Source organism: Schistocerca cancellata, chromosome 10 (genome assembly GCF_023864275.1).
Source record: "Schistocerca cancellata isolate TAMUIC-IGC-003103 chromosome 10, iqSchCanc2.1, whole genome shotgun sequence".
In the NCBI taxonomy this organism is placed as follows: Eukaryota; Metazoa; Arthropoda; class Insecta; order Orthoptera; family Acrididae; genus Schistocerca; species Schistocerca cancellata.
In genome coordinates this window covers 70,367,661-70,393,330 of record NC_064635.1, presented here as the reverse complement: position 1 = coordinate 70,393,330, position 25,670 = coordinate 70,367,661, and the positions used below count along the sequence as shown (strand labels likewise).

The window sequence follows — 25,670 nt, the reverse complement described above, 5'->3', positions numbered from 1 at the left end:
TAACCCCAACCTTCATACACCTACTTAGACTTACTGCTCCAGAACTTCAAGTTCTTGACCCAAGTCCTCTGCGTCAGTATATGATGATTAAGGAAGAACTAACTATCTCTTGCCGCAGTGGATACACTGGTTCCCATGAGATCACCGAAGTTAAGCGCTGTCGGGTGGCCGGCACTGGGATGGGTGACCATCCAGCAGCCTCGTGATGCCAATTGAGGAGCTACTCGACCGATTAGTAGCGGCTCCGGTCAAAGACAACCATCGTAACGACCGGGAGAGCGGTGCGCTGACCACACGCCTCTCCTATCCGCATCCTCAACCAAGGATGACACGGCGGTCGGATGGTCCCAATGCGCCGCTTGTGGCCTGAAGACGGAGTGCTAACTATCTCTTAATGTTGATTACGTAAGGAACCATATTTTTAGACAAACCTGTGTCGATTCTGCAGTTTTACACTTCATTGTTTGTATGATTGTCGGTCAGTCTTGTAGCTGCCAGATCTCTGGATTCCGTTGTTGCCGTCTCACACGCTCTCTGATTCGCTGCGTCAGTTTTTTAGAAGCAGCAATTCTCTTACCGAATTTCTATAACCCATATTAGTACAAATGTACAAACAATTACCCGCATACAATCTTGAATAAATTTCCTTCATAATTTCCGATTGTTTACATAATTTTGAAATCATGTGGAGATGACAATAGACAAAAAACAAATGTCAAACATTATGACGCAGTACATGGTGCTGATTTAAGAAGCAGGTAATCGACTTTATTTCAGAAAATTTTACTAGCAAACCCGACAACCTAACCCCACGAACCGTGATTCTTGCCGTTGGTGGGGAGGCTTGTGGGCCTCGGCGATACAGATAGCCGTACCGTAGGTGCATCCACAATGGAGGGGTATCTGTTGAGAGGCCAGACAAAGAAGGGCAGGCCTTGTAACATCAACCAGAACCGCATTGCTGTGGTGGTACTGCGAATGGCTGAAAGCAAGGGGAAACTACACCCGTAATTTTTCCTGGGGGCATGTACTTTTACTGTATGGTTAAATGATGATAGTGTTCTCTTGGGTAAAATATTCCGCAGGTAAAATAGTCCCCCATTCGGATCTCCGGGCGGTGTCTACTCAGGAGATCGTCGTTATCAGGAGAAACAAAACTGGCGTTTTAGGGATCGGAGCGTGGAATGTCAGATTCTTAATCGGGAAGGCAAGTTACAAAATTTAAAAGGGTAAATAGATAAAGTTAGTTATAAATGGTTCATATGGCTCTGAGCACTATGGGACTTAACATCTGTGGTCATCAGTCCCCTAGAACTTAGAACTACTTAAACCTAACTAACCTAAGGACATCGCACACTTCCATGCCCGAGGCAGGATTCGAACCTGCGACTGTAGTGGTCACGCGGTTCCAAACTGAAGCGCCTAGAACCGCACGGCCACACAGGCCGGCTAAAGTTAGTTGTAGTGGGAGTTAGTGAAATTCGGTGGCAGGAGGAACGGACTTCTTGTCAGATGAGTACTGGATTATAAATACAAAATCAAATAGGGGTAATGCAAGTCTAGGCTTCATAATAAATTTAAAAATAAGAACACGGGTGAGTTACTATGAAGAGCATAGTGAACGCATTATTGTAGCCAAGATAGACACGAAGCCGACGCCTACCACATAGTACAAGTTTATATGCCAACTAGCTCCGCAGATGATGAAGAGACTAAATAAATGTACGATGCAATAAAAGAAATCATCCAAATAGTTAAGGGAGATGAAAATTTAATAGTCGTGGTGCAATGGAATTCGATTATAGGAAAAGGAAGAGAAGGAAAAGTAGTAGATGAATATGGACTGGGGTAAGAAATGAAAGAGGAAGTCGCCTGGCAGAATTTTACACACAGCGTAATTTAATCATAGCTAATACTTGTTAAAGAGGTTGTATACGTGGAAGAGGCGTGGAGACACTGGAAGGTTTCAGATAGCTTAAATAATGGTAAGACAGAGATTTGGGAACCAGGTTTTAAATTGTAAGACATTTCCAAGGGCAGATGTGAACTCTGACCACAATTTATTGGTTATGAACTGCAGATTAGAACTGAAGAAACTGAAAAAAGGTAGGAATTTCAGGAGATGGGACCAGGATAAACTGAAAGAACCAGTGGTTGTAGAGAGGGAGCGTTAGGAAACGTTTGACAAGGACAGGGAAAAGGAATACAGTAGAAAAAGAATGGGTAACTCTGAGAGATGATATAATGAAGGCAGCAGAGGATCAAGTGGGTAAAAAGACGAGGATTAGTAGGAATCCTTCGGTAACACAAGAGATACTGAATGTAACTGGTGAAAGGAGAAAATATAAAAACGCAATAAATGAAGCAGGTGAAAGGGAATACAAACGTCTAAAAGATGAGATTGACAGGAAGTGCAAAATATGTACGCAGCAGCGCATACAGGACAAATGTAAGGATTTGGAAGCATATTTCACTACGGAAATGATAGGTACCTCCTTCAGGAAATTAAAGAGACATTTGGGGAAAAGAGAACCACCTGCATGAATATCAAGAGCTCAGATGGAAAACCAGTCCCAAAAAAGAAGACAAAGGTAAAGGGTGGGGTTATTTTATAGGTGGTCTATAAAGGGCGATGAACTTGAAGGCAATATTGTAGAAATGGAAGAGGATGTAGATGAAGATGATATGGGAGAAATGATACTGAGAGAATAATTTGACAATGCTCTGAAAGACCTAAGTCGAAATAAGCTCCAGGAGTAGATGGCATTCTGTCGGAACTGCTGATAGCCTTGGGAGGACTAGCCATGCATGACAAAGCAGTTCCGTCTGACGTGTAAGATGTCTGAGATGGGCGAAATACCCTCAGAATCCGAAAATAATGTAATAAAATTCCAATTCCAAAGAAAGCAGATGCTGACAAGTATGAAAATTACCGAAGGAACAGTTTAATAAGTCGTGGTTGCAAAATACTAGTACGAATCCTTTGCAGAAGAATGGAAAAGCTGGTAGAATCCAACCGTGAGAAAAATCAGTACGGATTTTGGAGTTACGTAGGAACACACTAGGCAACAGTGACACTACAAGTTATCTTAGACGATACGTTAAGGGAAGGCAGAACCTACGTTTATAGCACTTGTAGACATAGAGAAAGTTTTTGACAATTTTGACTGGAATACTCTGAAATTCTCAAGGTAGCAGGGGTAAAATACATGGAGCGAAAGGCTATTTACGATTTGTACAGAACCCATGTGGAAGTTATAAGAGTCATATGAGAAATAAGCCTTTCAGGACGGCACTTTTGTATTAGACATTTTCGTGCTTCTTGTCGCATCAATTGAGGGTAAAAAAGCTTTCGGCCATAGCCCCCATCGTCCTCGTCAGGAGCAACTTGCTGTCAAGAGTGCTGCTGTGGTGAACTTATATAGCCCAAAGGTGGTTTCTGATTGGTCAGTAATTACGTCATTTTGTCGCAGTGGATTCAAAGTCTGTGCCCCTCTCCTGCCGTAGCGTAAACATTGCGACGAATTGTTCCATTAAGTTTCGGGTGTGCAGCCGCAAGAAATCTCCTTCTTCTTCTAATATTTCGACTGTATAACGTTCAGCCATCTTCACAGTGAGCCGCAAGACTGCCGCTCCAGTTTTTTTTTCTTTTATTGTAATTATAATCACCTGATACAGGCGGGCTGGCAGCAGCATGGTACGCTGCTCTTCAGCCGTAAGTGGAACAATAACATGACATATAGATGATACAGACAAGACAGTAAAAACGGCGGGCAAAGAAAAGGAGATACAAAAAACAATAAACAAGAAGCCGTTCACGCTGGACGCGAAAAAACAGTAACACTTGGGGACACGGCGCACAGAACACGGATGACGGCGACGGCAAACGTGAACAGTTGAGGCGTGACAGTGACAGAACACTAAACACAAATCGAGGCACACACACAACACACAGATGGCGATGATCTCCGGCGCGCGGAAGTCCACTGAGCGTGTACGAGTCCGGGGACCTGCCAAGAGTGGAGGAGGAGGAGGAGGAGGAGGAGGGGAATGGGAGAGGGGAGAGAAGAGAGAAGAGATGCCATGGGCAGAGGAGAGAGGGGGAGGAAGGAAGGGGGAGGGGAAGCCCGGGGGAAGAGGGGAGGAGGAAGGGGGGAGAGGAAAGAGAAGGGAAGGGAAGGGAGGGAGGGAGGGTGCCTAAAGGAAAGGACACAGGAAGTGGGGGGAGGGTCAAAGTTGATAGTAGGGGTAGATGGAGGGGAGGAGGACATCATCAGGGAGGGGGAGCTGGCGGAAGCCACCTTGGGAGAGGGTAAGGAGGGTGGAGAGATGGAGACTGGGTGGGACGTGGGAATACAGGCGCGGCAGCGGGCGGGGGTGGCAGAGGATCGGGGAGACGAGCGGGTGAGGAGGATCAAGTTTACGAGAGGTGTACAGGATCTGTATCCTTTCAAGGAAAAGGAGGAGGTGGGGGAAGGGGATGAGATCATACAGGATCCGCATGGGGGAGGGGAGACGGATGCGATAGGCAAGGCGGAGACCATGGTGTTCAAGGACTTGGAGGGATTTATAAAAGGTGGGGGGGGGGGGCGGAGATCCAGGCTGGATGGGCGTAACAAAGGATAGGGCGGATGAGGGATTTATAGGTGTGGAGGATTGTGGAGGGGTACAGACCCCACGTACGGCCGGAAAGGAGCCGCTCCAGTGCTCACGTCGTCCCTTTATACTGCTGTACCGTGCAACTGCGCATGCGGCCACAGATGCAAATGCGCCAGAGACGTTGGTCGGCGGCAGAGACGTGCATAATGCGCGAGTTGTATCTATGACTCCGCAGTTGATCTTTGTTGGCATATCGATATATCATTGTGAGCTGCACTGTGACGACGTCTTTGCGAGTTTATTACAGCAAGTGCCGGATTCCAGGATTTATCAAGATTGAAACCACTATCTCTATTAATTAAGTTCGTCGTCAAGCGAATTTCAATTGCCTCCTTTACTATCGAGTCCCAAAAGGACGATGTAGTTGCCAAAATTTCGACGTTGTCATACAACATACGGTGACCATTATCAATACAGTGCTCTGCCACTGCCGACTTGTTAGGTTGTAAAAGTCGTGTGTACCTCTGGTGTTCTGTACATCTTTCTTGGACAGTACGAGTTATTTGTCCTATGTAAGAAAGACCACATTCACATGGAATTTTGTAAACTCCAGATTTTCGGAGCAGCAAATCATCTTTGACGGAGCCCACGAGTGCAGCTGTCTTAGGTGGAGGACGAAAAATCACTTTTACTTTGTGTCTGCCGAATTTTTGATGAGAGGCTACCCACATATGGCAGGAAGGCCATCGATTTAAAGGTTTCTTCATCTTCTTCTGTTTTCTATGTGGCCTCTTTCGGTTTCATTTTCAGTGCCCTCTGTATTTGTTGTGGAGAGTACCCATTGTCTTCAAACACTCTTTGTAAGTGGGAAAGTTTATCTTGCAGACTGCTTTCGTCAGAAATAATATGCGCTCTGTGAGTCAAAGTTCGGAGAACACTCATTGTCTGGGCAGGATGGTGGCAGCTATTTGCACGTAAATACAGATCGGTGTGTGTCGGCTTCCTATACACTTCATGTCCCAAAGTGCCATCCTCTCTGCGCCGAACCAAAACATCCAAGAATGGAAGGCATCCCTCCTTTTCAATTTCCATTGTGAACTTTATTTGATCGTGGAGGAAGTTCAGATGTCTTAAGAAGTCGTGCAAGTTGTCTTCACCATGGGGCCAATCTACAAAGGTGTCATCAACATACCTCTAGAATACCGTGGGTTTCAAGTCAGCAGAGGCAATTGAAATTCGCTTGACGACGAACTTAATTAATAGAGATAGTGGTTTCAATCTTGATAAATCCTGGAATCCGGCACTTGCTGTAATAAACTCGCAAAGACGTCGTCACAGTGCAGCTCACAACGATATATCGATATGCCAACAAAGATCAACTGCGGAGTCATAGATGCAACTCGCGCATTATGCACGTCTCTGCCGCCGACCAACGTCTCTGGCGCATTTGCATCTGTGGCCGCATGCGCAGTCGCGCGGTACAGCAGTATAAAGGGACGAAGCGAGCACTGGAGCGGTGGGGGTTGCACCCCTCTACCATCCTCCACACCTACAAATCCTTAATCCGTCCCATCGTCTGTTATGCCAGTCCTGCCTGGATATCTGCCCCCCCCCCCAAATTCTATAAGTCCCTCCAGATCCTTGAGCGTCATGCACTCCGCCTCGCCTTCCGTATATGCCTCCAATCCCCCACGTGGATCCCCTATGATCTCATTCCTTTCCCCCATCTGCTCCTATTCCTCGAACATGTCCATATCCTCTACACCTCCCTCCGTCTTGAACCCTCTCACCCCCTGGTTGCTCCTCTCCTCTCCCATCCCCGCCTCCTGCCACGTCTTCATCGTTGTGTCCCCCCTACCCTCCATCTCTACACCCTACATCTCCTTCCCCAAGGTGGCTTCCATCAACTCCCCCTCCTTTCCTCTGTCCTTTTCCCGGGCTCTCTCTGCCCCCCTTCCATCCTCTTTCTTCCCCACCTCCCCTCTCTCTGCCTCCCTTCTCTCCCCCGAGTCCATTTGCATTTCCCTCCTCTGCCTCCTCTCATTCCCTCTCGCGTCTGCCATGCCCCTCTCCCCCTTTATGAGTCCTCTGCCTCCTTGGTCCCCCCCCTTTTCGTTGTTTCCTTCCTCCCTCCTTGTTCTTCCCCCTACTCCAGGTCCCCCCCCCCCATCTGCCTTTGCTCGGGAGTGTCATCTTTGTGCCGCCATTTTCGTGCAGTGTTTTACAGTGAGTGTTTTACAGTGAGTGCTCTGTGTTGTGTTTTTTGGGAAGTGTTGCGAACAGCCAACATACTGTCGCTGGGTGTACTTTTTATCTCTTGCGAACAGAAACCAGACTGTCGCCATGTTTTTTTAATTGTGTGTGTACTTTGTTACTTGTCTGATTCCTGTGTCTTTTATAAACATTGCCAATCCCTTTTGCTTTCTTTTTTAACTTTCCGCATTTTCCGCCGTTTTACACTTTAAGTCACCGTTTTATCGCCTGTTTTTCTTATTTCTTTTCTTCTTCCGTTTTTAGAAACAAAGTCTGTAGACTGTAGAGCAGCGTACTAAGCTGCTGCCAGCCTGCCCCCATCGGGGGGAATTGAAAATCAATAAAGAAAAAAAAAATAAAAGAACTGGAGCGGCAGTCTTGCGGCTCACTCTGAAGATGGCTGAACGTTATACAGCCGAAATATTAGAAGAAGAAGGAGGTTTCTTGCGGCTGCACACCCGAAACTTAATGGAACAGTCTTTGCGCCGCCAAAACCTGAAGATTCACATTGCAACGAATATCTGTGGCTCTTCTCTACATCGAAAGCTCGCTTCCGTGCAACGCTAAGATCATACCCGCTGTCACAGTCGAAGACTTTCTAACACATTCTTGTTTCTACATCCTCTTTAATTACAGTCCCAGTATGTACGAGCGTGGGATATTACTTTTGTTTAATCAAACAGTATTTTATATTTGTTTGTGAGGTTGTGCTTAGCAAATGCAATCGTCGAAAACTTAAGGTTTTACCCTACATTAACGCGGCAAGAAGTCCGACAATATTTTACACAACAGTGCCGTCGCAAAATAATTCGTTTCCGTGCACCTTTCCTCAGTGAGAGGACACTGCACGTCAGGTTGGTCAACTGGACAAGCTGTGCGCTATATACGAGTATGCACAGTTGCGGCGTAATTTGACATTTCTGTAACGCTGTCGTGGTATGGAGATAATGCCCAAGTTTGCTGTGGTTGAACGTCACACAAGATCGGCAGGGGTGAAAATACTTTGCCAAAGACCAGTCTGGCCATCGTCGAAGAAAGGATACTGTGGTGTCACCGTCAGACACCACACTTGCTAGGTGGTAGCCTTTAAATCGGCCGCACCGAGCGAGGTGGCGCAGTGGTTAGACACTGGACTCGCATTCGGAAGGACGACGGTTCAATCCCGCGTCCGGCCATCCTGATTTAGGTTTTCCGTGATTTCCCTAAATCACTCCAGGCAAATGCCGGGATGGTTCCTCTGAAAGGGCACGGCCGACTTCCTTCCCCATACTTCCCTAATCCGATGAGACCGATGACCACGCTGTCTGGTCTCCTTCCCCAAACCAACCAACAATTAAATCGGCCGCGGTCCGTTAGTATACGTCGGACTCGCGTGTCGCCACTATCAGTGATTGCAGGCCGAGCGCCGCCATACGGCAGGTCTAGTCTAGAGAGACTCCCTAGCACTCGCCCCAGTTGTACAGCCGACTTTGCTAGCGATGGTTCACTGCCTACATACGCTCTCATTTGCAGGGACGACAGTTTAGTATAGCCTTCAGCTACGTCATTTGCTACGACCTAGCAAGGCGCCATATTCAGTTACTAAAATTACTTCAAGAATGTATTCTGAACAGACTCCTGTACCGTCAAGAGCGACGTTCATCTTTAATGGATTAAAGTTAAGTATCAAACTAATTATGTCCGCTTTCTGAATTCTCATTCCTTGTCATGTTCCAGACCTCACGTCAGTATAGTTCTTCCCTCCTCACGCCAGCCTGCGTGAGCTAAAACGCGTGAATTTCGGCCTCCACACGTAACACGGTGTTGGCTCTTCTGCCAACACAAAGGTACGACATACAAGGTACGAACTGGACACTAATGCACGTAATTTGTATAACTGCCATCTCTTTTTATTTGCAGTTCTCTCATATCTCGGCTGGGAGTGTGTCGATGTGTCGACAGCAGCTCATGAAAGAGCTCACCACAGCAATACAACGGCGAATGAGACAAAGAAATCTGAACGACTTGCAACCACGCAAATTTCCGTGTGACCAACTAGTCGGATAAGAACCTGGACGAAGGAGCCATCTCGGCCCTTAATAAAAGATCAGATTTCGTTCCTACACCATGCACCGTGCTCATGGTGGAGTTCATTAGTGTAGTGGAACAGGTGATGCGCCATCTCTCACAGGGCGTCGTCGAAGACGTAAGACTTGCCACCACCCACATTTTACTCTCAGCCAAGCCTCCCAAAACTAACATCAGCCATGCCGAAAGACAAGGGCTTCGTGCTTTGTGGAAAGATGAAGATCCTGTGGTACTTCTGGCTGACAAGTGAAATGCCGCGGTTGTTCTTAATATCACTGAACATCACAGTAAACTGGCATCGTATTTGGAAGATAGCACAAATGCCAAAGTGGGACTCAACTTTGTCGAGCAGCAGAAAAACAGTAGAGCTCCTGAAGAGTTCTGGTCTACCAGAGGATGTGATCAAAAATCTTAAGAGCACGAGCTCCCAGACCTGACAGGCTGTACGAGTTACTTGAAGTCCACAAGGAAGGTGATTCATTGAGGCCAACTGTTTGCGCTATTGGTTCTTCTACTTACAGGTTGGCCAATTATTTAAATAAGTTGATAACTATGATACTTGGCCGCTGTGAACATCGTATCAAAGACTCTCAGATGTTCATTAAGAAATTAAATAAATTAGAGTTGACCCAAAAGATATTTTAAGCAGCCTGGATATGGTCTCACTGGTCAGTAAAGATCCTGTGGAGGACACACTGTTGCCAGAGCATTTTCCTCCTGAAACGATAAAGATGTTCTGACATGTTACGGCGACCACCCACTTCTTGTATGGCTGTAAATTTTATAAAATGACAGACGGAAGGGATATGGGTTCTTTGCTGTCTCCAACAATGCCCAACGTTTTTATGGAACATTTTGAGGAGTGTGCATTAAAGTTGGCTCCCCTTCGTCAATCTTCATTTATGGTCTGGCCACATGGCGTGGGAGATCTTGAGCACTTCCAGGAACATATGAACAGTATAGACCCAAACATCCAGTTCACTGTCGAGACAGAGAAAGAGTGAAGGCTGCCACTTTTAGATGTTTTTGTACAACGGAAGACCGATGGACGTCTCGGCCACTCAGTGTACCGCCAGCTGACGCACACCGATTTTTATCTCAGAGCCCAGAATTTTCGCCACCAGACCAGAAGAGAACAGTTTCAAATACCCTGGTACACAGAGCTAAAACTGTTCCTGACGAGGTCCACATGGATTCCGAAATTAATCATCTGAACTATTGTTCCGCGACAACGGCTATGGGTCACGTGATATGATGTCAGTGTTCTCTGAGAAAAGAGACGTGAAAATACTGAACATTCACGCGATGAGCCACCACTTGCATTCCTTCCCTTCTGTGACGCTGCATCCAGCAAAATAGGCTGAGTTCTGTTAAGACGAGGTATCAGATCCATTTTCCGTCCTCCTAAGAATGTACAGGAGATGCTACGCCCTGTTAACGACAACAGTCTCGGCCTCGTGATTCCTGGAATTTATAACATTCCTGTTGAGTGTAGAAATAGTTACATTGGTCGGTCCATCCGCACTATTATCGACCGCTGTGCAGAACATCGACGACACATTAAAAATATGGAACTGGAGAAATCTGCAGTTGCTGAGCACAACCTCACAAACAAACGTAAAACACTCTTTGATGAAACAAAAGTTTTGTTCCAGGTTCCTACATACTGGGAATCTGTAATTAAAGATGCTGTAGAAATAAGAATGTCTGAGATAATCTTCGACTGTGACAGCACGTATGATCTTACCGGTGAATGGAAGCGAAGTCTCGATGTAAAGAAGAGCCAGAGATATTCTTCACAATGTTTACCAGGGCGGACGTTGACACAATGTGCGAAAGTGTGACGTAATTACTGACCAATGAGAAGCCGCCTTTGGCAGTTTCAAAAAATGGTTCAAATGGCTCTAAGCACTATGGGACTTAACATCTGAGGTCATCAGTCCCCTAGACTTAGAACTACTTAAACGTAACTAACCTAAGGACATCACACACATGCATGTCCGAGGCAGGATTCGAGCCTGCGACCGTAGCAGGCGCGCTGTTCCAGACTGAAGCGCCTAGAACCGGTCGGCCACAAGGCCGGCCTTTGGCAGTTTCGACAGCCAGTTGTTCCTGACGAAGACGATGGTCGAAAGCTTGAGGTTGTATCCTGAAATGATGCCGCAAGAAGTCCGAGAATGTTTTACACAACTGTTATAAGAATCGAGGGGCATGAAACGGAAGCTGTGGTTGAGAAGAGAGTGAGACAGGGTTATAGCCTACCCCCGATGTTATTTGATCTGTACATTGAGCAACCAGTAAAGAAAAAGAAAGAATTAAAGTTCGGAGAGAAGAAATAAAAACTTTGAGCTTTTTCGATGACATTGCAATTCTGTCAAAGACAGTAAAGGACTTGGAAGTGCAGTTGAACCGAATGGACAGTGTCTTGAAACGAAGATATAACATAAACACCAACAAAATCAAAACAAAGATAATGGAATGCAGTCGAACTAAATCAAGTGTTGCTGAGGGAATTGGATTAGGTAAGGAGACACTTACAGTACTGCATGAGTTTCCTATTTGAGCAGCAAAATAACTGATGATGTTCGAAGTAGAGAGGATATAAAATGTAGACAGGCAAGAGCAAAAAAAAAAAAAAAAAAAAAAAAAAAAAAGAAACCTTTCTGAAGACGAAAAATTTGTTAACATCGAATGTAGATGTAAGTGTTAGAAAGTCTGTTCTGGAAGAATTTGTCTGGAGTGTAGCTATGTACGGAAGTGAAGCATGGAATATGAACAGTTTGGACAAGAAGTGAATAGAAACTTTTGAAATGAGGTGCAGCCGAGCGGTTCTAGGCGCTTCAGTCTGGAACCGCGCGACAGCTACCGTCGCAGGTTCGAATCCTGCAAGTCCTCCAGCGCTTACAAAGTGCATAAATTCCTTTAGAAAAAAATGCTTTTGGTAGTCCGCGCAACCACTCATGTACTGTGTGGCGTACCTCTTCATCAGAACGGAACTTCTTTCCTCCCATTACGTCTCTGAGTGGTCCAAACATATGGAAATCACTTGTGGCAAGGTCTGGTGAGTATGGTGGATGAGGAAGACACTCAAAATGCAGGTCTGTTATTGTTGCAAGTGTTGAACGGGCAGTCTGAGGCCTTGCATTGTCATGTTGCAAAAGGACACCTGCTGACAGCAATCCACGTCGCTTTGATTTGATTGCAGGCCGCAAATGATTTTTTTAGGAGATCTGTGTTTGATGCACCGCTGACAGTGGTCCCTCTAGGCATGTAATGCTCCAAAATGAGCCCTTTTTCGTCCCAAAAGAGAGTCAGCATAACCTTCCCTGCTGATGGTTCTGTTCGAAACTTCTTTGGTTTTGATGATGAGGAATGGCGCCATTCCTTGCTCGCTCTCTTCGTTTCCGATTGGTGAAAGTGAACCCAGGCTTCGTCCCGAGTAACGATTCTTGCAAGGAAGCCATCACCTTTTTGTTCAAAGCGCTGAAGAAGTCCTTCACAAGCATCAACACGTCGTTCTCTCATTTTATGAGTCAGCTACCGTGGCACACATCTTGCAGACACTGTGAAACTGGAGCACATCAAGAACAATGTGGTGTGCTGATCCATGACTAATCTGTAAACATGCTGCAGTGTCATTCAGTGTTACTCGGTTTTGCTTCACTATGGCTTCAACTGCTGCAATGTTCTGTGGAGTCAACTTGTTATGCCTGATCTGGACGAGGAGCATCTTCCATTGAAGTCACACCATTTGCGAACTTCCAACTCCATTCGTAGACTTATTGCAGTGACAAACATGCATCACCGTACTGAACCTTTATTCGTCGATGAATTTCAATAGGTTTCACACCTTCACTAGGCAAAAACCGAATAACAGAATGCTGTTCTTCCCTGGTGCAAGTCGCAAGTGGGGCGGTCATCTTTATACTGATACTGCGACGGATGTGTGCATCTGCACTATGCTGCCACCTACAGGCCATTCTGCACGCTGTTTGTTGCACGCTTACCAACTTACAGGATAACGGCGCGAAATTTCGATTTGTTATTACAAATTTAAGGTTTTCATTCGACTCACCCTCGTAGTAAGTAGATTCAGAAGTATGTAGGTTGCAGTAGTTATTTGGAGATGAAAAACCAGTCTTTTCAGAGAAGACCACAACAACAACAGTTATTATGCCCTTAGTTCTCATTTGTTATCTATTTTGAGCTTTTCACATGATCTGTTAATTCATAGTGTATCGTATCAAGCAATTTTCTCAGCGGCTGGAGGCTAATTCATGTTTCTCATCTTATAGGCAAATGAACATGTTGTGTGTTGTTGTTGTTGTTGTGGTCTTCAGTCCTGAGACTGGTTTGATGCAGCTCTCCATGCTACTCTATCCTGTGCAAGCTTCTTCATCTCCCAGTATCTACTGCAACCTACATCCTTCTGAATCTGCTTAGTGTATTCATCTCTTGGTCTCCCTCTACGATTTTTACCCTCCACACTGCCCTCCAATGCTAAATTTGTGATCCCTTGATGCCTCAAAACATGTCCTACCAACCGATCCCTTCTTCTAGCCAAGTTGTGCCACAAACTTCTCTTCTCCCCAATCCTATTCAATACTTCCTCATTAGTTACGTGATCTACCCACTTTATCTTCAGCATTCTTCTGTAGCACCACATTTCGAAAGCTTCTATTCTCTTCTTGTCCAAACTAGTTATCGTCCATGTTTCACTTCCATACATGGCTACACTCCATACAAATACTTTCAGAAATGACTTCCTGACACTTAAATCTATACTCGATGTTAACAATTTCCTCTTCTTGAGAAACGCTTTCCTTGCCATTGCCAGTCTACATTTTATATCCTCTCTACTTCGACCATCATCGGTTATTTTACTCCCCAAATAGCAAAACTCCTTTACTACTTTATGTGTCTCATTTCCTAATCTAATTCCCTCAGCATCACCCGACTTAATTTGACTACATTCCATTATCCTCGTTTTGCTTTTGTTGATGTTCATCTTATATCCTCCTTTCAAGACACTGTCCATTCCGTTCAACTGCTCTTCCAAGTCCATTGCTGTCTCTGACAGAATTACAATGTCATCGGCGAACCTCAAAGTTTTTATTTCTTCTCCATGAATTTTAATACCTACTCCGAATTTTTCTTTTGTTTCCTTTACTGCTTGCTCAATATACAGATTGAATAACATCGGGGAGAGGCTACAACCCTGTCTTACTCCTTTCCCAACCACTGCTTCCCTTTCATGCCCCTCGACTCTTATAACTGCCATCTGGTTTCTGTACAAACTGTAAATAGCCTTTCGCTCCCTGTATTTTACCCCTGCCACCTTCAGAATTTGAAAGAGAGTATTCCAATTAACATTGTCAAAAGCTTTCTCTAAGTCTACAAATGCTAGAAACGTAGGTTTGCCTTTTCTTAATCTTTCTTCTAAGATAAGTCGTAAGGTCAGTATTGCCTCACGTGTTCCAACATTTCTACGGAATCCAAACTGATCTTCCCCGAGGTCGGCTTCTACTAGTTTTTCCATTCGTCTGTAAAGAATTCGCGTTAGTATTTTGCAGCTGTGACTTATTAAACTGATAGTTCGGTAATTTTCACATCTGTCAACACCTGCTTTCTTTGGGATTGGAATTATTATATTCTTCTTGAAGTCTGACGGTATTTCTCCTGTCTCATACATCGTGCTCACCAGATGGTAGAGTTTTGTCATGACTGGCTCTCCCGAGGCCATCAGTAGTTCAAATGGAATGTTGTCTACTCCCGGGGCCTTGTTTCGACTCAGGTCATTCAGTGCTCTGTCAAACTCTTCACGCAGTATCTTATCTCCCATTTCGTCTTCATCTACATCCTCTTCCATTTCCATAATATTGTCCTCAAGTACATCGCCCTTGTATAAACCCTCTATATACTCCTTCCACCTTTCTGCTTTCCCTTCTTTGCTTAGAACTGGGTTGCCATCTGAGCTCTTGATATTCATACAAGTGGTTCTCTTCTCTACAAAGGTCTCTTTAATTTTCCTGTAGGCAGTATCTATCTTACCCCTAGTGAGACAAGCCTCTACATCCTTACATTTGTCCTCTAGCCATCCCTGCTTAGCCATTTTGCACTTCCTGTCGATATCATTTTTGAGACGTTTGTATTCCTTTTTGCCTGCTTCATTTACTGCATTTTTATATTTTCTCCTTTCATCAATTAAATTCAATATTTCTTCTGTTACCCAAGGATTTCTACTAGCCCTCGTCTTTTTACCTACTTGATCCTCTGCTGCCTTCACTACTTCATCCCTCAGAGCTACCCATTCTTCTTCTACTGTATTTCTTTCCCCCATTCCTGTCAATTGTTCCCTTATGCTCTCCCTGAAACTCTCTACAACCTTTGGTTCTTTCAGTTTATCCAGGTCCCATCTCCTTAAATTCCCACCTTTTTGCAGTTTCTTCAGTTTCAATCTGCAGTTCATAACCAATAGATTGTGGTCAGAATCCACATCTGCCCCTGGAAATGTCTTACAATTTAAAACCTGGTTCCTAAATCTCTGTCTTACCATTATATAATCTATCTGATACCTTTTAGTATCTCCAGGATTCTTCCAGGTATACAACCTTCTTTTATGATTCTTGAACCAAGTGTTGGCTATGATTAAGTTATGCTCTGTGCAAAATTCTACAAGGCGGCTTCCTCTTTCATTCCTTCCCCCAAATCCATATTCACCTACTATGTTTCCTTCTCTCCCTTTCCCTACTGACGAATTCCAGTCACCCATGACTATTAAATTTTCGTCTCCTTTCACTACCTGAATAATTTCTTTTATCTCGTCATACATTTCATCTATTTCTTCATCATCTGCAGAGGTAGTTGGCATATAAACTTGTACTACTGTAGTAGGCATGGGCTTTGTGTCTATCTTGGCCACAATAATGCGTTCACTATGCTGTTTGTAGTAACTAACCCGCACTCCTATTTTTTTATTCATTATTAAACCTACTCCTGCATTACCCCTATTTGATTTTGTATTTATAACCCTGTAATCACCTGACCAAAAGTCTTGTTCCTCCTGCCACCGAACTTCACTAATTCCCACTATATCTAACTTTAACCTATCCATTTCCCTTTTTAAATTTTCTAACCTACCTGCCCGATTAAGGGATCTGACATTCCACGCTCCGATCCGTAGAACGCCAGTTTTCTTTCTCCTGATAACGATGTCCTCCTGAGTAGTCCCCGCCCGGAGATCCGAATGGGGGACTATTTTACCTCCGGAATATTTTACCCAAGAGGACGCTATCATCATTTAATCATACAGTAAATCTGCATGTCCTCGGGAAAAATTACGACTGTAGTTTCCCCTTGCTTTCAGCCGTTTGCAGTACCAGCACAGCAAGGCCGTTTTGGTTAATGTTACAAGGCCAGATCAGTCAATCATCCAGACTGTTGCCCCTGCAACTTCTGAAAAGGCTGCTGCCCCTCTTCAGGAACCACATGTTTGTCTGGCCTCTCAACAGATACCCCTCCGTTGTGGTTGCACCTACGGTACGGCCATCTGTATCGCTGAGGCACGCAAGCCTCCCCACCAACGGCAAGGTCCATGGTTCATGGGGGGGCTGTGTGTTATTAGTCCCATATTGGTTATCGGAAAATGTTAACCGAAAACCTATAATCCACACTTCAGCAACTAGATTCAGAAGCATGTAAGGCAGAGTTTGCTTCTGTGCCTACTTAGAAGCCATCTTTCAACTGCTGAAATTAAGATAAGACTCAACATAAAATACATATTCTACAAACAGAAAATACATGACCAATTTAAAATGTAAATGTTTCATTGAAACAGGCATTAAAATGAAAAATAGTATAGTGTTACCTAACATCACATAATACTTGTAGTATGTGCATGGTTACGTAGACAGCTCCAAATAGGAGGCGACATCGTGTTCGCAATATGTTATGTCAAAACATTATTTCACATTAGGATTGGTGGTACTGTTCGTATTTCTTCAGTATATATATATATTTTTTTTTCATCGTTGAATTGTTATTTTATCTTCTTAATAGCGTTACATTTGTGTATCTACCTTTAGTCTTTTCCCATCAGTCATTCTTATAACTATAAATATTTGTCTTTAAGAATGAGCAGCACGGAGTATTCTACTTAGTGTGGGAGTTGTGAACACTTCGAAAAATATATTTTATGCAAGTATTTTACCAGCTATTACTTTCTATTAAAATTCATATAAAATGCAAATGTTTGCATCCTGAGTGTGGGGGAAGAAAAAGGTTAACTTTTCTTTATATTGTTAAAGTTCTTACTTTTGTCGGTAAAACATATGCTGTCAACTGATGTGTAACTTCATTCTTAAGTGGCACACTGCACATATCAGGACACACAACGTATGTTTTCAGCTGGGCTCACTGTACAAGTTTTCAGCTCCTACGTTACAATTATATTTTTACATCCACAGTCATCGGTATTGACACGTGCCTTGTTACCCCACAAACTTTTCACCTTCACACACACACACACACACACACACACACACATATTCATATGTAATTATACTTCGCATCCGCCATAGTTTCACAAGGAGTCCGCAGAATCCGTTCTCAATGCAGCTCGACAGCTTGAAACGTCCCCTTTTGAACATTTATACACGACTGTGCTTAAACTGACAAACAATATTTTTAGCGCAACGCAATCTGACTTTCAGAAATCCCTACAAAAGAATGGCCCTGACTAACATTAACCTATACCTTTCACAAATCACTTACCTCACCAAAAATCTTCGTTACTCGAACTACTGCAATACAGCGAGCGCCACTACTGCCAGCTAAATAAAAGATTCAAACTACAGAAGTCACTAACTACTGATAGGGATAATTAGCAAATGATAGATTTTAATAGAGAACAAACAATGTATTTACCTTAATAGTCATAATATATATAGCAGTTCATAATATCCAGTATAACAAATTTCAAACCTCCGCCATCTCTCTCCCCACATCCACCACTGCTGGCGGCTCACCTCCAACTGCGCAACGCTACGCGCTGTTCACATCCAGCTGCCGCTGCCCAACACTACAATGGCAGACAACAATGCAAACTAGCCACAGACTGCACACAGCACAGCCAGTGATTTTCATACAGAGTGCTACGTAACGTTGCCAATAAGAAAACATAAACAGCCTACTTACATAAAGAAAAACATAAACAGCCTACTTACAAGCTCAACATGCCCCATTGCCCATCTGGCGCGCGATGCGTCGACGTATACACATGAAACCATACAAAATTCAGCTACTGCGAGCTCTTTGTGAAGGTGACAAACAAACCTATCGAGTTCTGCAATTTCGTTCTTGGCAAGATGGCGCATGAAAGTTTTCTTCCTTGCTTAGTATTTAGTGACACGGCAACGTTCCATTTAAATAGAAAGGTGAACCGTCATAATGTGAGATTATGGGGTACTGAACAACCACATGAAGTCGTACAACATGACAGAGACTCTCCAAAATTTAATGTTCTTTGTGTAGTTGCATGGGAAAATATGGATGGTCCAATTTTCTTTGTCAAGAACACTGACACAGGAAGCACATATCTCGGTATGCTTGAGAACTTTCTTTTCCCACAGTTGGAGACTGATTCGAACGACTTCATTTACCAACAGGTTGGGGCGCCGCCACACTGGCATCTGGAAGTGTGGGAATTTTTAAATCAAAGGATTACTGACCCAGCTGGTCGCGACAGAGGTTCGAGTCCTCTCTCGGGCATGGATGTGTGTGTTTGTCCATAGGATAATTTAGGTTAAGTAGTGTGTAAGATTAGGGACTGATGACTTTAGCAGTTAAGTCCCATACAATTTCACACAAATTTGAACATTTGATTACTGACCATTGGATCGGTCGCACTGGACCAAATGATTCAGCCTTACATTACTGGGCTCCAGGGTCACCGGACCTGACTGCAGATGATTATTTCTTGTGGGGGTTCATAAAAGACTGTTTATGTACCTCCGTTACCAACAACAATGAATGAACTGAGACATAGCACAACAGCAGCTGTGGAAGCTGTAACTCAAGACATCTTCGCTGCAGTGTTGGAACAATCTGAATACCACATTGACAAATGCCGTGCATCTCAAGGGGGCATATTGAGCAGCTGTGAAAAGGTATGAGGAAAAATAGTTTTGAGTTTTCCATTCATCAAAAAACAAAATTCATTGTATATGTCTATAGACATGAATGTGTTCTCCTGTTCAGCAACAGCTGATCTGTCAGTATCCTCCCTTCTGCTATTGCCCTTGTGCTTTTATAGCCGTTTTTTGATCGTTGCTTTTATAGTGCCCACATACAGCTTCGCACGACTACATGGAATCCAAAAGATTCCGGCTTTTTCCAGCGCTTTGCGAGCGTCCTTAGCTAATTTTAAATGATCTCTTATCTTCCGGGTATTAACACGGTATTCCGTTGTTGTTGTTTTTTTTTTTTTTCAAGAATTAAAATTTATAGTTTGTGCTGAAGTGTGATTTATCCAGTTTGTCAGACATTAAAGATGAAGGCTTAGTGGAAGCAATAAGGCAAAAACGAATGCAGGTCACGTAATGTAGTAATCGTTGCCAGAATCATGTGCAGTCCCCAGAATCTTGTCTTCAGAAGTATAGACGTGCCAAATCGGATGACTGTTTTTGATGCATCCTGCATTTGAAAGCAGATGTGCTGCAGTGACGGCTCTCCTCGGCCGGGACACTCAGCGCGCTGTGGTGTTGCAGGCGTGGTGATGGCGGGCAACGTGCAGTTCCACGACTTCCGCGACATCATCTACCCCGTGGTGCAGGTGCGGCTGATCCAGCGCTGGTGGATGTACCCCTGGGACCACGCGCAGTGGAACGACATCACCGTCGCCCAGGTCTACGTGCCCTTCGTGTTCAACAGCTACGTCGAGATGGAGCCTCTGACCGACTGGTCCACGTGAGTGCGGCACATGAGACCGTCGCCTCTAGCCTTATCTTGCATCAGACACTGCTTTTCGTCTTACATCTACACTTAGGCTATATCTCGAACGTCGATCAGCTGTAGAATTTTGGAACACGTATTATAATCAAAATATCCACGGGTGTGCTGCCGGTCTACAGTGTCCAATGGGCACAATATTTCGGCGATCATACATGTCGCCATCATCAGGTGAACTGACGGACTGAGCTCCTGTGAACGTGTCGGCACAGAGATCCGTACGCTATGGCTGCTCAGAGGGAACTGGGTTCGGTCGCGGCGGCGGTCATAGTGAATTTGATGTTGGGGTGTATGAAGACTGAAACGGAGGGTAAATTACCTTTCCTTGACGTCTTGGTCAAGAGAAGGGCTGACGGTACCCTAGCTCATGGGGTGTATCGAAAGACAACGCACACTGATCTGTGTTTTTCACGCAGACCGCTGCCACCACCCTTCACAGAGGAATGGGGTGCTTAAAACTCTAGTACATAGGGCGCACACTATCTCTGACGCAGAGAGTCTACCCCAGGAATTGGAACATCTCAGAACTGTATTTCGAAAAAATGGGTACTCAGAGTGGCAGATTCAACGTGCTATCCGCCCAACCACTACAGCACAACCTGTGGAGATGGATGAAATCACGAGTCAAGAAGTAGGCACGGCGTTTATTCCATATACAGGCGCACTCTCGGGGAAAATCGCCCGCACCTTGAAGAAACACCGGGTCGGAACTGTGTTTTGTCCTCCGAATAAAACTCGCGCACTGGTGGGGAGCGCCAAAGATGACCTCGGTTTGAGGAAGGCCGTCGTGTACCAGATTTCGTGTCAATGTGGCAAGTCGTATATTGGTCAGACGATGCGACCGTCGAGGATCGATCCCGTGAACATCAGAGGCACACTCGACTGATGTATCCGAGCAAGTCGGCGGTCGCTGAACATTGTTTGCCGGAAAATCACGCTATGGAGTATGAACGCACGAGGATTCTGGTACAGACGTCGAGATACTGGGACAGCGTTGTTAGAGAGGCCATCGAAATTCGCACCATTGACGACCTCATAAACCGTGACTGTGGCTATAATCTTAGCAAGGCTTGGGAACCAGCGATTGGGTTAATCGTTAGTAAATCGAGCAAACGTATAGTTGTAACGACCACGGCGGACAGAGCCATCACTCCGACGTCATCTAATCTCAGACACTGTCGCGACCGCGCGCGGGGCGCGGACAGAGGAGGGAGCACGCCACGGGCGGAGGGTATTTAAATCGGCCGCCGCCGCGACCGAACCCAGTTCCCTCTGAGCAGCCATAGTGTACGGATCTCCGTACCGGCACGTTCACAGGAGCTCAGTCCGTCAGTTCACCTGATGATGGCGACATGTATGATCGCCTAAATATTGTGCCCGTTGGACACTGTAGACCGGCAGTACACCCGTGGATATTTTGATTATCAAATACGCCAGGAGAAACTCAAGAATCACAACACGTATTATATTCGAGTATAATGACTTTTCTGGAGACTAGAAATCTACTCTGTAGGAATCAGCATGGGTTTCGAAAAAGATGATCGTGTGAAACCCAGTTCGCGCTATTCGCCCACGAGACTCAGAGGGCCATAGACACGAGTTCCCCGGTAGATGCCGTGTTTCTCGACTTCCGCAAGGCGTTTGATACAGTTCCCCACAGTCGTTTAATGAACAAAGTAAGAGCGTATGGACTATCAGACCAATTGTGTGATTGGATTGAAGAGTTCCCAGATAACAGAACGCATCATGTCATTCTCAGTGGAGAGAAGTCATCCGAAGTAAGAGTGATCTCAGGTGTGCCGCAGCGGAGTGTCGCAGAACCGTTGCTATTCACAATATACAGGGTTATTACAAATGATTGAAGCGATTTCACAGCTCTACAATAACTTTATTATTTGAGATATTTTCACAATGCTTTGCACACACATACAAAAACTCAAAAAGTTTTTTTAGGCATTCACAAATGTTCGATATGTGCCCCTTTAGTGATTCGGCAGACATCAAGCTGATAATCAAGTTCCTCCCACACTCGGCGCAGCATGTCCCCATCAATGAGTTCGAAAGCATTGTTGATGCGAGCTCGCAGTTCTGGCACGTTTCTTGGTAGAGGAGGTTTAAACACTGAATCTTTCACATAACCCCACAGAAAGAAATCGCATGGGCTTAAGTCGGGAGAGTGTGGAGGCCATGACATGAATTGCTGATCGTGATCTCCACCACGACCGATCCATCGGTTTTCCAATCTCCTGTTTAAGAAATGCCGAACATCATGATGGAAGTGTGGTGGAGCACCATCCTGTTGAAAGATGAAGTCGGCGCTGTCAGTCTCCAGTTGTGGCATGAGCCAATTTTCCAGCATGTCCAGATACACGCGTCCTGTAACGTTTTTTTCTCAGAAGAAAAAGGGGCCGTAAACTTTAAACCGTGAGATTGCACAAAACACGTTAACTTTTGGTGAATTGCGAATTTGCTGCACGAATGCGTGAGGATTCTCTACCGCCCAGATTCGCACATTGTGTCTGTTCACTTCACCATTAAGAAAAAATGTTGCTTCATCACTGGAAACAAGTTTCGCACTGAACGCATCCTCTTCCAGGAGCTGTTACAACCGCACCGAAAATTCAAAGCGTTTGACTTTGTCATTGGGTGTCAGGGCTTGTAGCAATTGTAAACGGTAAGGCTTCTGCTTTAGCCTTTTCCGTAAGATTTTCCAAACCGTCGGCTGTGGTACGTTTAGCTCCCTGCTTGCTTTATTCGTCGACTTCCGCGGGCTACGCGTGAAACTTGCCCGCACGCGTTCAACCGTTTCTTCGCTCACTGCAGGCCGACCCGTTGATTTCCCCTTACAGAGGCATCCAGAAGCTTTAAACTGCGCATACCATCGCCGGATGGAGTTAGCAGTTGGTGGATCTTTGTCGAACTTCGTCCTGAAGCGTCGTTGCACTGTTATGACTGACTGATGTGAGTGCATTTCAAGCACGACATACGCTTTCTCGGCTCCTGTCGCCATTTTGTCTCACTGCGCTCTCGAGCGCTCTGGCGGCAGAAACCTGAAGTGCGGCTTCAGCCGAACAAAACTTTATGAGTTTTTCTACGTATCTGTAGTGTGTCGTGACCATATGTCAATGAATGGAGCTACAGTGAATTCATGAAATCGCTTCAATCATTTGTAATAGCCCTGTATATAAATGACCTTGTGGATGACATCGCAAGTTTACTGAGGTTTTTTGCGGATGATGCTGTGGTATATCGAGAGGTTGTAACAATGGAAAATTGCACTGAAATGCAGGAGGATCTGCAACGAATTGACGCATGGTGCAGGGAATGGCAACTGAGTCTCAATGTAGACAAGTGTAATGTGCTGCGAATACATAGAAAGAAAGATCCATTATCATTTAGCTACAATATAGCAGGTCAGCAACTGGAAGCAGTTAATTCCATAAATGATCTGGGAGTACGCATTAGGAGTGATTTAAAATGGAATGACCATATAAAATTAATCGTCGGTAAAGCAGATACCAGACTGAGATTCATTGGAACAATCCTAAGGAAATGCAAACCGAAAACAAAGGAAGTAGGTTACAGTACACTTGTTCGCCCACTGCTTGAATACTGCTCAGCAGTGTGGGATCCGTGCCAGATAGGGTTGATGGAAGAGATAGAGAAGATCCAGTGGAGAGCAGCGCGCTTCGTTACAGGATCATTTAGTAATCGCGAAAGCATAACGGAGATGATAGATAAACTCCAGTGGAAGACTCTGCAGGAGAGACGCTCAGTAGCTCGGTACGGGCTTTTGTTGAAGTTTCGAGAACATACCTTCACCGAGGATTCAAGCAGTTTATTGCTCCCTCCTACGTATATCTCGCGAAAAGACCATTAGGATAAAATCAGAGAGATTAGAGCCCAAACAGAGGAATACCGACAATCTTTCTTTCCGCGAACAATACGAGACTGGAATAGAAGGGAAAACCGATAGAGGTACTCAAGGTACCCTCCGCCACACACCGTAAGGTGGCTTGCGGAGTATGGATTTAGGTGTAGATACATACGTACAGACAGCGCACTCCCCTCTCTCTGCTGTGTTAGTAATGAAATCAACGACTAAATCACGTGACGGTGGTCAGGAGCCGAGTTTCTGTCATTACACACTACGCCAAGTGGGACCGACATTTACACTTTTTCTCATGTATAGCTGAAATCAGACACTGTTTTTAACAGCTGAACGACTCGTTGTATTTGTAGTACACGTTTAGTAGTACAGTTAACGCATTTTTTTTAATCCCAGTAATTAGTACGACGGTTATCGTTTTTATATTTGATCAGCTGACGGGGTAACTAGCAGTTTCATACATTGTAGGAACCTTTTTCTTCCTTTTTTTTCTAACTGCAGAATTACAGTTCTTCAGTGAATCCTCTGTTTGTTGCTCTGCTAGTCATTTAGTTAAAATAACAGTTTGGCACGAAGCATTTGGTTTTCTGACAATTCCTCAACAACGTGCATGAAATATTTTATTACGCTTTTGTAGGAGATGATTTCCGTTCCTATCTATTTTGTCTGGTTTTTTTAAAAAATAAGCGTTAACATTTTACGACTTTCTGCTAATCCAATACTGATGCGGGAACAAGAAAATATTGGAAATGGAAATGAAGTCCTATCCTTTTTGAAAGAGCGTACGGGAACGATGCGGGAGACCCGCACCGCCGTACTAGGCAAGGTCCTAATGGAGGTGGTTTACCGTTGCCTTCCACCGACCGTAATGGGGATGAATGATGATGATGAAGACGACACAACAACATCAGTCATCTCGGGACAGGTGAAAATCCCTGACCCCGCCGGGAATCTAACCCGGGGCCCTGTGCTCGGGAAATGGCTGACATCGAAATAAGTGTCCAGGGAATAGAAAAGCAACTGTAATCACTCAACAGAGGAAAGTCCACTGGACCTGACGGGATACCAATGCGATTCTACACAGAGTACGCGAAAGAACTTGCCCCCCTTCTAACAGCCGTGTACTGCAAGTCTCTAGAGGAACGGAAGGTTCCAAATGATTGGAAAAGAGCACAGGTAGTCCCAGTCTTCAAGAAGGGTCGTCGAGCAGATGCGCAAAACTATAGACCTATATCTCTGACGTCGATCTGTTGTAGAATTTTAGAACATGTTTTTTGCTCGAGTATCATGTCGTTTTTGGAAACTCAGAATCTACTATGTAGGAATCAACATGGATTCCGGAAACAGCGATCGTGTGAGACCCAACTCGCTTTATTTGTTCATGAGACCCAGAAAATATTAGATACAGGCTCCCAGGTAGATGCTATTTTTCTTGATTCCGGAAGGCGTTCGATACAGTTCCGCACTGTCGCCTGATAAACAAAGTAAGAGCCTACGGAATATCAGACCAGCTGTGTGGCTGGATTGAAGAGTTTTTAGCAAACAGAACACAGCATGTTGTTATCAACGGAGAGACGTCTACAGACGTTAAAGTAACCTCTGGCGTGCCACGGGGGAGTGTTATGGGACCATTGCTTTTCACAATATATATAAATGACCTAGTAGATAGTGTCGGAAGTTCCATGCGGCTTTTCGCGGATGATGCTGTAGTATACAGAGAAGTTGCAGCATTAGAAAATTGTAGCGAAATGCAGGAAGATCTGCAGCGGATAGGCACTTGGTGCAGGGAGTGGCAACTGACCCTTAACATAGACAAATGTCATGTATTGCGAATACATAGAAAGAAGGATCCTTT

The 25,670-nt window shown here is 44.7% G+C and overlaps 1 protein-coding gene across 1 annotated transcript in view; it reads left to right on the top strand.

Moving 5' to 3' along the window:
- Window positions 1–25,670, top strand: part of LOC126106122 (uncharacterized) — a 246,989-nt gene that overhangs the window by 181,155 nt on the left and 40,164 nt on the right. Inside the window, exon 6 of the mRNA XM_049912367.1 lies at window positions 19,686–19,884. Within this exon, the coding sequence (XP_049768324.1) occupies window positions 19,686–19,884 (199 nt within the window). The remainder of the gene's footprint in view (window positions 1–19,685; window positions 19,885–25,670) is intronic.